The 12,996-nt window shown below is 48.2% G+C and overlaps 1 protein-coding gene across 5 annotated transcripts in view; it reads right to left on the bottom strand.

The window, feature by feature from the left end:
• Window positions 1-12,996, bottom strand: part of ulk4 (unc-51 like kinase 4) — a 615,462-nt gene that overhangs the window by 371,745 nt on the left and 230,721 nt on the right. For all 5 annotated transcript variants that reach the window (XM_070880300.1, XM_070880304.1, XM_070880303.1 and 2 more), the window contains exons 21-22: window positions 11,484-11,666; window positions 3,003-3,130 (exon numbers count right to left, since the gene is read on the bottom strand). In XM_070880300.1, the coding sequence (XP_070736401.1) occupies window positions 3,003-3,130; window positions 11,484-11,666 (311 nt within the window). The remainder of the gene's footprint in view (window positions 1-3,002; window positions 3,131-11,483; window positions 11,667-12,996) is intronic.

Here is a 12,996-nt window from a genome sequence, read left to right as displayed (position 1 = left end):
TCGTGTCAGAACAGTGGGAGGCATTCAAGGAGGAGATCCGGAGGGTTCAGGCCAAACATGTGCCTTTAAAGAAATAGCGTGGGAATAACAATTCTAGAGCCCCTGGATGTCTAGGGACTTACAGGGGAGGATAAAGAAAAAAAAGGGAAGCTTATGTCATATACCAACGGCTAAATACTGTAGAATCTTTGGAGGAATATAGAAAGTTAAGAGGTAAAATTAAAAAGGATATTAGGAATGCTAAGAGAGAGCATGAAAAATTCTTGGCAAGTAAAATCAAGGGAAACCCTAAGGTGTAAAATATATTACGAGCAAGAGGGTAACTAAAGAAAGGGTAGGGCCCATTAGAGACCATGAGGGTAATCTTTGTGTGGAGGCAGAAGATGTTGGTCGGGTTCTTAGTGAATACTTTGCATCTGTTTTCACAAAGGAAAGGGGCAATGCAGATACTGCTATCGAGGAGAAGTGTGAAATTCTGGATGAAATAAACATAATCAGACTGGAAGTATTAAGGGGTTTGCACCTTTGAAAGTGGATAAGTCCCTAGGCCCGGATGAAATGCATTCCGGGCTGTTGAGCGAAGCAAAAGAGGAAATAGCAGAGGCCTTGACCATCATTTTCCAGTCCTCTTTGGATTCAGGCGTGGTGCCGGAGGACTGGAAGACTGCTAATGTGGTACCCTTGTTTAAGAAGAGAGAAGGGGATAGGCTGAGTAATTACAGGCCAGTCAGCCTAACCTCAGTGGTGGGAAAATTAGAAAAAATCCTGAAGGACAGGATAAATCTACATTTAGAAAGACAAGGATTAATCAGGGACAGTCAGCACGGATTTGTTAAGGGAAGATCGTATTTGACTAACTTGATTGAATTTTTCGAGGAGGTAACCAGGAGGATCGATGAGGGTAGTGCCTACGATGTAGTATATATGGACTGTAGCAAAGCTTTTGATAAGTTCCCACATGGCAGACTGGTCATGAAGGTTAAAGCCCATGGGATCCAGGGCAAAGTGGCAAGTTAGATCCAAAATTGGCTCAGAGGCAGGAAGCAAAGGGTAATGGTTGATGGGTGTTTTTGTGACTGGAAGGATGTTTCCAGTGGGGTTCCGCAGGGCTCAGTACTGGGTCCCTTGCTTTTTGTGGTATACATCAATGATCTAGACTTGAATATAGGGAGTATAATTAAGATGTTTGCAGATGACACTAAAATTGGCTGTGTGGTTGATAATCAAGAGGAAAGTCATGGGCTGCAGGAGGATATCAATCTACTGGTCAGGTGGGCAGAGCAATGGCAAATGGAATTTAATTCGGAGAAGTGTGAGGTGATGCACTTTGGGAGGGCTAATAAGGAAAGGGTATACACATTAAACGGTAGGCCACTTAATAGTGTAGATGAAAAAAGGGATCTTGGAGTGCTTGTCCACAGATCCTTGAAAGTAGCAGGCCAGGTGGATAAGATGGTTAAAGAAGGCATACGCAATGCTTGCCTTTATTGGCCAAGGCATAGAATATAAGAGCGCTCGAAATGTAAATCTCCCCTGTAGTCTTTTAACAGCATAATTTCTGACATCCGGGAGGGCGCCGAGCACCTTGAGTCTCGTCGCCGAGAGCATGCAGAAATCAAGCGCAGGCAGCGGAAGGAGCGTGCAGCAAACCAGTCCCACTCTCTCTTTCCCTCAACAACTATTGTCCCGCCTGTGATAGGGACTGTGGTTCCCGTATTGGACTGTTCAGACACCTAAGGACTCATTTTTAAGAGTGGAAGCAAGTCTTCTTCGATTCCGAGGGACTCATATGATGATGATTCTGATCGCTTGCCATGTAGGAGTCCCGAGTAGAGCGCTTGTTTTGGGAGTCTCGTGTCGGGCATACAGACGATGTGGCCCGCCCAACGGAGCTGGTCGAGCGTGGTCAGTGCTTCGATGCTGGGGATGTTGGCCTGATCGAGAACACTGACGTCTATTCTCCCAGGGGATTTGCAGGATCTTGCGGAGACATCGTTGGTGGTATTTCTCCAGCGATTTGAGGTGTCTACTGTATATGGTCCACGTCTCTGTGGACCATATACAACAGTGACTACACTTCAAAAATACTTCATTGGCTGTAAAGCGCTTTAGGACGTCTAGTATGGTGAAAGGTGCTATAGAAATGCAAATATTTTTCTTTCTGAACACTCGAGCTCATTCTGGCCCAACACCTTACTTTCCCAATTTAATTTTTTTTTAAAGATTCTTTCCTTGTGTGATCTGAAATCCTTAATAAAATCTCACGTGTATTTTAATTCATTCACGGGATGTCGGCATTGCTTTATTGCCCATCCCTAATTGCCCTCGAGAATGAGGTGGTGAGCCGCCATTTCAGGGCAATTCAGAGTCAGTCACATTGCTGTGGGTCTGGAGTCACACATCGGCCAGACCGGGTAAGGGCGGCAGATTTCCTTCCCTTGGGGACATTAGTGAACCAGATGGGTTTTTACGACAATCCGGTAGTTTCATGGTCACCATTACTGACACTAGAGAAGCCACGAGAAGAGAGACCAGAGAGCTGTGTCTCTGTGAAATTATACTCCAGCCAGATTCAATTCCTTCAGCAGAGGTCAGGAGAAAGCCTGAGAAAGGAGATAGTTTCATGATCATCATTATTGATACTGGCTTTTTAATTACAGATTTATTTAATTAGTTGAATTTAAATTCCCCAGCTGCCTGTGGTGGGATTCGAACTCGCATCTCCGGATCACGAGTCCAGGCCTTTGGATTACTGGCCCGGTAACATAACTACTGTGCTGCCGTACCGTATAAAACATTGCATAAATTAAATAAAAATAATCCAGATGCAACTCAACAGGTATTTAACAGAATTCTAAAGTATATTTAAAGTATTTAGAATAACCACAACTTTGTGTTGTGTGGAAAAGTTTCTCCCTCATCACAATTAGTGGTTGATGGAACTTAGTGGGACTGACACCACCATTTTGCAGCTCAGATTCTGATCAGCGTTCCCCCCTTACCTTGTCTGGCAACAAAACAGCAGCATCTCCTGGTTATTCCTTAAAACCTGCAGTAAGACCAGGAAAGCTTTTGCTCGAATTACGGTCGATGGACTTTCCAATAAACGGGCAACTTTTGTGACAAAGTCCTGCGGAAACGGAACAACCCAATGGAGAGAAAGCTAGATCAGCCTCAACATAACACTGTTTATTCACAACTAATATATATTTACAATTAAAATGGAGGACTTCAGACAACAGCCTTGAACATTCTTTAAAGAAAACTTCAAGTGCCTTCAATAGATATAACCCGCTAATCATAGAAATTTACAGCACAGGAGGAGGCCATTCGGCTCATCGTGTCTGTGCCGGCCGACAAAGAGCTATCCAGCCTAATCCCACTTTCCAGCTCTCGGTCCGTAGCCCTGTAGGTTACGGCACTTCAGGTGCACATCCAGGTACTTTTTAAATGTGGTGAGGGTTTCTGCCTCTACCACCCTTTCAGGCCGTGAGTTTCAGACCCCACCACCCTCTGGGTGAAGGAATTTCCCCTCATATCCCCTCTAAACCTGATTATTTTAAATCTATGCCCCCTGGTTGTTGACCCCTCTGCTAATGGAAATAGGTCCTTCCTATCCACTCTATCCAGGCCCCTCATAATTTTATACACCTCAATTAAATCTCCCCTCAGCCTCCTCTGTTCCAAGGAAAACAACCCCAGCCTATCCAATCTTTCCTCATCGCTAAAATTCTCCGGTCCGGGCAACATACTCATAAATCTCCTCTGCACCCTCTCCAGTGCAATCACATCTTTCCTGTAATGTGGTGACCACAACTGCACGCAGTACTCCAGCTGTGAACAAACTTGTGTATTCCATCCCACTCCAGTTCAAGTACGAAAATGTTGGTCCGAGTTACACTGTATTTTTCTTTTTGTATAATGGGGCAGGTCTACAACAACTTATTATAGCAACTTCCATTGATATAGCGCCTTTTGCATAGGACAATGGCCCAAGGCACAACAGAGTTGGACATTAAACTCACGCAGAAGTAGCAGGACGCTGCGGGATTCGCAGAGGCGGCTGGACGCATAACCGCAGGATGCTCTTGAAGGTGGGAAGAGAGAGATAGCAAAACAAAAAAGATTTAGAGAAGGCGTGCCAGAGTGGTGGGAGCAAGATGGCTGAAGGCTTTACCATTGACAGCAAGGTGGAGGGAGGGGAGAATCTGCAGTGGATGAGAACTGGGAAGAGCGGAATGTGCAGACAGGGATGTCAGGCTGGAGGATAGACAATGGTGAGAATAGATTGGAGCTCAGCAAAGAGGGAGTGAGTAGTAAACCTGATTGTGTGGAATAGGTTGCAGGCAGGAGTTCTGAATGAATTGGAGGTACATAAGGTAGCCTTCAGCAACCAGCAAGGACACTGGAAAAGTTGAGTCTAGATACAACACCTGGACAAGGGTTTCAAAGCCAGTTGGGGGTGAGGTAGAGCTAGAGACAAGACAATGTTTCCCAAGTGAAGTAAGAAATAAAAGAAAGACTTACATTTATATTGTACCTTTCACAACCACCGGACGTCTCAAAGCACTTTACAGCCAATGAAGTACTTTTGGAGTGCAGTCACTGTTGTAATGTGGGAAACGCGGCACAGCAAGCTCCCACACATAGCAACGTGATGATGACCAGATAATCTGTTTTAGTGATGTTGATTGAGGGATAAATATTGGCCCCAGGACACCGGGGATAACTCTCCTGCTCTTCTTCGAATAGTGCCGTGGGATCTTTTACATTTAACTGAGACGGGGCCTCAGTTTAAAGTCTCATCCAAAAGACGGCACCTCCTACTTTGCAGTACTCCCTCAGCACTGCACTCGATTTTTGTACTCAAGGTGAATGTGCTACCCACTGAGCCGCTGAAAGGTAGGCAGTCTTCCTCATGAACTGGATGTGGGGTTTGAAGCTCAGTACAATTCTGAGCACCATATTATAAAAAGGATATTGAGGCACTGGAGAGGGTGCTAAAATGATTTACAAGGATGGTATCAGAAATGCGAGGCTACATCTATCAGGAAAGGATGAAGAGGCTGGTCTTGAAAAGAGAAGGCAGAGGGGTGACCTAACAGAGGTCGAAAATTATGAAAGGTTTTGATGGAGCAGACACAGAGTTTTTTTCCTTTTGTGGGAAAGAACATAACTAGAGGCCATCAATATACGATAGTCACCAAGAAATCCAATGGGGAATTCAGGAGAAACTTTATCCAGAGAGCGGTGAGAATGTGGAACTCGCTGCCACAGGGAGGGGTTGAGGCGAATAGTATCGATGCATTTAAGGGGAGGCTGGACAAGCCAATGGGGGAGAAGGGAATAGAGGGTTATGCTGATAGATTTAGATGAGAAAAGACGGGAGGAGGCTCGAGTGGAGCATAAACGCCGGCACGGACTGGTTGGGTCCAATGGCCTGTTTCTGGGCCGTATATTCTATGTAATCCTATCTACCTATGTAAAGGTTGAGCATGTCATTCAGAAACAGTGGTGCTTATAACACACCAACCCACCTCTCCTTCATCTGTGGCCAATACTGCACACAGTCCTCTAACTGAGGTCTTATTATGGTTTTATAGAAGCTCATTATTTACACGTGACATCAAACTAAGACAGTGTTGTTGATGTCGCCCATTAGCACCAGAAACAAACCTAGATTGAGGGGCAGGAACATTTGAGACAGTAGTGGGGGGAGAGGTGAATTTTTGCAGAAGTCCTGGATTACATAGGATATATATGCTGGAGTGTTATCAGACACCTAGTCACATAAAGAGATATTACATAGAAACATAGAAAATAGGTGCAAGAGTAGGCCATTCAGCCCTTCTAGCCTGCACCGCCATTCAATGAGTTCATGGCTGAACATGCAACTTCAGTACCCCATTCCTGCTTTCTCGCCATACCCCTTGATCCCCCTAGTAGTAAGGACTTCATCTAACTCCCTTTTGAATATATTTAGTGAATTGGCCTCAACTACTTTCTGTGGTAGAGAATTCCACAGGTTCACCACTCTCTGGGTGAAGAAGTTTCTCCTCATCTCGGTCCTAAATGGCTTACCCCTTATCCTTAGACTGTGACCCCTGGTTCTGGACTTCCCCAACATTGGGAACATTCTTCCTGCTCTAACCTGTCTAAACCCGTCAGAATTTTAAACGTTGATCCAGTCTTTCTTGATAGGTCAGTCCCACCATCCCAGGAATCAGTCTGGTGAATCTTCGCTGCACTCCCTCAATAGCAAGAATGTCCTTCCTCAGGTTAGGAGACCAAAACTGTACACAATACTCCAGGTGTGGCCTCACCAAGGCCCTGTACAACTGTAGCAACACCTCCCTGCCCTTGTACTCAAATCCCCTCGATATGAAGGCCAACATGCCATTTGCTTTCTTAACCGCCTGCTGTACCTGCATGCCAACCTTCAATGACTGATGTACCATGACACCCAGATCTCGTTGCACCTCCCCTTTTCCTAATCTGTCACCATTCAGATAATAGTCTGTCTCTCTGTTTTTACCACCAAAGTGGATAACCTCACATTTATCCACATTATACTTCATCTGCCATGCATTTGCCCACTCAACTAACCTATCCAAGTCACTCTGCAGCCTCATAGCATCCTCCTCGCAGCTCACACTGCCACCCAACTTAGTGTCATCCGCAAATTTGGAGATACTACATTTAATCCCCTCGTCTAAATACATAGGATTACATGGGATATACAGCACAGAAACTAGTAATTCGGCCCAACCAGTCTTGAGCCTCCTCCCCCTCTTTCCCCATCTAAATCTATCAGCAGAACCCTCGATTCCCTTCTCCCTCCTCGGCTTGTCCAGCCTCCCCTTTAGCTGGAGAGACAGCGTAAATGTCTACGAGTAGCTACATGCACCATTCCTTCAGGGCTTCCGCTGATCTTCATCCGTAGTTACGGCGGGAGATGAAGAGAACCCTGTCGAAATGCTGCACCGTTTCAGAGGTACTCATTAGCGTTTCTCCCCTCGTACCCCACGGTGCGTTTTCAAGGCTTCTGGGTATTCAGGTGCTTTTATATTTTCTCTTATTCTGGGGCCCTGTTCTGTAAAAGTCGTCACTCTGCATCACTGCCCCGAATTTACACTGCGGGTTAGGAGCCGGTAGGTGCTGGGCTCCACTGCGAAACACGGCAACCCGCTGTGCAGGCGTGTAGGGCCAGCACTTCTATATTTATATTACTGCAAGAATCATCACTGCCCCACCAGCAGAGGTCCCCAGCTTCTCCCGCCCTCGGAGATAGAGATATAACGCCTTTAATGTAGTGAATCATCCCAAGGCGCTTCACAAGAGTGTTATAAGGCAAAAATTAAAAATTAATTTGACACCGAGCCACACAAGAAGAAATTAGGGCAGGTGACCAAAAGCTTGGTCAAAGAGGTAGGTTTTAAGGAGCAGCTTAAAGGAGGAGAGGTAGAGAGGCGGAGAGGCTTAGGTGGGGAATTCCAGAGCTTGGGGCCCAGGCAACAGAAGGCACGGCCACCGATGGTGGAGCGATTATAATCAGGGATGGTCAGGAGGGCAGAATTAGAGGATCGCAGAAAACTTTGGGGGGGGGGGGGGTTGTGGGGCTGGAGGAGATTACAGAGATAGGGAGGGGCGAGGGCGATGGAGGGATTTGGAAAACAAGGATGAGAATTTTGAAATCGAGGCGTTGCTTAACCGGGAGCCAATGTCGCTCAGCGAGCACAGGGGGTGATGGGTGAGTGGGACTCGGTGCGAGTTAGGACACGGGGCAGTGAGCACAGGGGGTGATGGGTGAGTGGGACTCGGTGCGAGTTAGGACACGGGGCAGCGAGCACAGGGGGTGATGGGTGAGCGGGACTCGGTGCGAGTTAGGACACGGGGCAGCCGAGTTTTGGATGAGCTCAAGTTTACCTCAACAGGGCAACATAAGGGACATCGGCAAATGCAATTATCAGCAGCGTAGCTCATGCGCATTCATATCAACCGTGATAGACGGGCCGACTCCCTGAAGTGGCAAGTGAGGCTGATAATCCATGTTAATGTGTGTGGCCGCTGATAACTCACAACCCGAAGAGGTCTGCTCCCCCCCTCCCGTGTTACCCCTGCCCGTGAGAAAGGGGCCTACCAACCAGCAACAAGTCAACCCCTCCAATCTGGGCATGTTGCACCCCCAGCATTAACCCTGGGATCGCAGTTGTTCCCCAGTCAAGGGAGATGGTTCCAGGGCAGCCACTTGCTCACAGGCCACTGCGAGGAATGCTCTAGCATGTTGCGTCAGGGAGGAATGGAACGTGGCCCGGCTCCCACGGTTTTCCCACGCACGTTCCCAATTTCAGCTGTTCCACACAGTGGAGCTGCTGAGTGAGGCTTTCACTTGTGTTGCTGCTGCTGGGACTGCTGGGTCCGCAAACAGCATCCCCCCACAGAGCAAGAGCAAGTGCAGTGCTGAATCTCAGCTCTGGCAATCCCCCAGAGTCAGGCAGGTTGTGACTGTTGCCCAGCCACAGCTGGAACAGCCTCACAGGGCCACAGGTGACAGGGATTTGAGTTCAGAATTAGGAGCAGGAGTCGGCCATTCGGCCCCTCGAGCCTGCTCCGCCATTCAATACGATCACGGCTGATCTTCGACCTCAACTCCATTTTCCCACCCGATCCCCATATCTCTCGATTCCCCGAGAGTCCAAAAATCTATCGATCTCAGCCTTGAATATACTCAACGACTCAGCATCCACAGCCCTCTGGGGCAGAGAACTCCAAAGATTCACCACCCTCTGAGTGAAGAAATTCCTCCTCATCTCAGTCCTAAATGGCCGATCCCTTATCCTGAGACTGTGACCCCTGGTTCTCGATTCTCCAGCCCGGGGGAAACAACATGCTACATGTGGGACCTTGCTATAGATAAATTGGCTGCTACATTTGCCTATACAACAGTGACTGCACTTCGAAAGAATTTACTGGTTGCAAGTGCTTTGGGACATCTGAGGACTTGATAAGGTGCTGTACAACTGCAAGCTCTTTCTGTACACGGTTCGCAGAAAGTTTGATGCAATGATGCTCCTTTCTCATTTTATTCTTTACGTTCTTTTCAAAATATGGGCAGGCAAAACCGTGTGGGAACATCCTGAAGCCGAGGCCCCCAATGCATGGTTGCCTGGAGGCCTGTGGGATATATCAAAGTCAGCAGTTAAGGGTTCTGTTTATGTTGGCATTAGTAGCATCATTCTGGTACAACAACTGTGATCCTGGCGCAATGCTTACACTGAAAAGTGTGCTACAGAGTAAAGTCCATGTTGGATTTTTTTAATTTGAAAAAATGTTAGTAAAGGGTCACAGCACAGACTGCAGAACATCACCAATGTTGTGAGGATGAGGGAGGTAGAGGCAGAAACCCTCATCACATTTAAAAAGTACTTGGATGTGCAAAAGTGTCTCTCAATGCACCTAGGGATGTGCTGCATTGGGTATGGAATGCCACCTATTATGGTGATATTTGCACTGGGTGGATGGGTTACTTAGAGCTAAACAGCTAAAACCTTGTGGGGATTAATGCAATGGAAGTTACTTTTAAGTTCAAACTTAATGCTGGCATATGAAAGTTCAGTCCTCTAATTAAATATCTGTAGACTGCCCTAAAACTGGCACAAGAGTCTGTTCATCATAAGAGTTATAGCCAGAAAATGAGTTTTTTAAAATGTTAGAACTGCAGGGCTACAGACCAAGAATTGGAAAGTGGGATTAGGCTGGATGGCTGGTTTTCGGCCGGCACGGATACGATGTGCCATAAATTTCTATGACTCTGACTCTATGTCCATCTACAAGATGCACTACAGCATCTCCCAAACCCGCGACCTCTACCGCCTAGAAGGACAAGGGCAGCAGGCGCATGGGAACACCACCACCTCCACGTTCCCCTCCCAGTCACACACCATCCTGACTTGGAAATATATCGGCCGTTCCTTCATCGTCGCTGGAACTCCCTCCCTAACAGCACTGTGGGAGCACCTTCACCACACAGACTGCAGCGGTTCAAGAAGGCGGCTCACCACCACCTTCTCAAGGGGCAATTAGGGATGGGCAATAAATGCTGGCCTTGCCAGCGACACCCACATCCCAGGAACAAAGTCAAAAAAATGAAGTGAGGTAAAGGTAGCGATGCTGAACAGGAGTTTAAAAGCATTGTAGATTGTAAGAAGGGCAGAGAGACTGGCAAGAATGAGCCTGTTTAGGAAGCAATAAGCCTTAATATCAACCCAGTGAGAATGCAAGGATTCGGAAGAGCACGCAAGACAATGTGGTAAAGAAATTGATGTACTTATTACGGCTCAAGCATTTGGACGAGGCATGGTGAGGGCTGAGAGAGCTTCACGCTGCTGCTACCATCTGGACTATGGTCCAACGGGACACACAACCCATGTGCTGGTTAAACAAGATCTTCTGGTTCTATTTTACTGTGGTGAAGAGAAGTCATTACATTCAGGACAGAGTAGCTAAGGGGATCAAATCTACAATGCATAACTTGAAGTGAATTCGAGGCAATGATCTAACCTTTCGTGTTTGGTTCTTTGTACATAAGAACGTAAGACAAAAGAATTAGGAGCAGGAGTCCACCATTCAATGAGATCATGGCTGATCTTCTACCTCAACCCCATTTTCCTGCCCGCTCCCCGTAATTCTTGATTCCCTTAATATCCAAAAATCTATCGATCCCTGTACGATACATCTAAACCTTCCAATATTGCACTGCCAATACTTGGAGCTATTAGCCTCGCTATAGTAATACATGCTATGAAATCAATTCCTACCCCACACCTCTGCCATTACTGACAGCGAACAAAATGAAGAATTATGGAAGGAATAAAATAACCCTTGCTCTCTCGTGGTGAAAAAGTGTGCACAATTTTCAGGTCTGAAGATGTCCAGCACATGTGCAGTTTAAACAATGTGGAACTCGCTGCCACAGGGAGGGGTTGAGGCGAATAGTATCGATGTATTTAAGGGGAGGCTGGACAAGCCAATGGGGGAGAAGGGAATAGAGGGTTATGCTGATAGGTTTAGATGAGGAAAGACGGGAGGAGGCTCGAGTGGAGCATAAACACCGACATGGATTGGTTGGGACGAATGGCCTGTTTCTGCGCTGTATATTCTATGTAATCCTATCTACCTATGTAAAGGTTACAGTGGTGCTCATAACACACCAACCCACCTCTCCTTCATCTGTGGCCAATACTGCACACAGTCTTCTAACTGAGGTCTTATTATGGTTTTATAGAAGCTCATTATTTACACCTGACATCAAACTAAGACAGTGTTGTTGATGTCGCCCATTAGCACCAGAGTGGAGCATAAACGCCAGCATGGACTGGTTGGGCCGAATGGCCTGTTTCTGTGCCGTATGTCCCATGCGTCACAAGCATAAACAAATAGAGTGAGTAAATATGAACTAAACGAAGTTAATCTTGAGCCCGTACCTTTTCCTGCACCAGTCTCTGCAAATGCACGCCAGATGACAGCATTGCAATAAACATGGTCAAGATGTACTGTTGAACACGGCTTATTCCAGCCACCAGGGAGTTGAGCATTGCTGTCAGCCCGACCTTGTCAATGACACTTTGAAAAGCACCAGCAGAATGGCGAGTAATCCGACACAGAGCCTGCAGGGACCAGAGATATATTTTATAGATGCACTCTAATTAAACACCCAATATAAAGCATCACACAATGCAGAGCTGAAAAGTTTGCAGAATTTTTTTTGTGCATTCCCATGAGATTGAGTTTATTTCTACACCGGCTGATCGATATGGATCAGTCCTTTTAAAAACAAGCACTACTTCGTAATAATAAATTAGTTCAACAAGCTGACCCGAAGATCAACTGGGATTTCAATATGTTTACTGCAGCTTGATTTAAATCCATCTTCTGGTGAGCTGGTTTTATTTGTTGGTACGTTTCCCTTTTATCTTTTCCCTTCTTAGAACCCGTGCCCACATCAGTCAGGGGAGGACAGCCCATGGGCACAATCAATGATGCTCTTTAGTCGGACTGGGAGGGGGAAGAGGGTGGGAGGGGGAGGTGGGAGAGGGGGAGGTGAGAGAGGGAGGTGTGACAGGGTGGGGGAGGGGGAAGGGAGGATGGAGGAGGAGGGGGGAGGTGGGAGGGGGAGGGGGAGACTGAGAGATGGGAGGGGGAGGGGAGAGGTGGGAGGGGGAGGTGGGAGGGGGTAGAGGGAGGTGGGAGGGAGAGGTGGGAGAGGGGGAGGTGAGAGAGGGAGGTGAGACAGGATGGGAGAGGGGAAGGGGGGAAGGGGAGGGGAGGTGGGCGGGTGATGGTGGGAGGGGGAGGTGGGAGGGGGAGAGATGGGAGGGGGAGGGGAGAGGTGGGAGAGGGAGGGGGAGGGGGGGATGGGTGAGGGAGGCGGGAGGGGAGAGGTGGGAGGGTTAGGGGGAAGTGGGAGGGGGAGGGGGATGGGTTGGGGAGAGGGGGATGGGTTGGGGAGAGGGGGATGGGTTGGGGAGAGGGGGATGGGTTGGGGAGAGGGGGATGGGTTGGGGAGAGGGGGATGGGTTGGGGAGAGGGGGATGGGTTCTGAAGAGGGGGGTGGGTTGGGGAGAGGGGGGTGGGTTGGGGAGAGGGGGGTGGGTTGGGGAGAGGGGGGTGGGTTGGGGAGAGGGGGATGGGTTGGGGAGAGGGGGATGGGTTGGGGAGAGGGGGATGGGTTGGGGAGAGGGGGATGGGTTGGGGAGAGGGGGATGGGTTGGGGAGAGGGGGATGGGTTGGGGAGAGGGGGATGGGTTGGGGAGAGGGGGATGGGTTGGGGAGAGGGGGATGGGTTGGGGAGAGGGGGATGGGTTGGGGAGAGGGGGATGGGTTGGGGAGAGGGGGATGGGTTGGGGAGAGGGGGATGGGTTGGGGAGAGGGGGATGGGTTGGGGAGAGGGGGATGGGTTGGGGAGAGGGGGATGGGTTGGGGAGAGGGGGATGGGTT

This window comes from Pristiophorus japonicus, chromosome 5 (assembly GCF_044704955.1).
Source record: "Pristiophorus japonicus isolate sPriJap1 chromosome 5, sPriJap1.hap1, whole genome shotgun sequence".
Taxonomy (NCBI): Eukaryota; Metazoa; Chordata; class Chondrichthyes; family Pristiophoridae; genus Pristiophorus; species Pristiophorus japonicus.
This window is presented reverse-complemented; position numbering and strand designations above follow the sequence as displayed.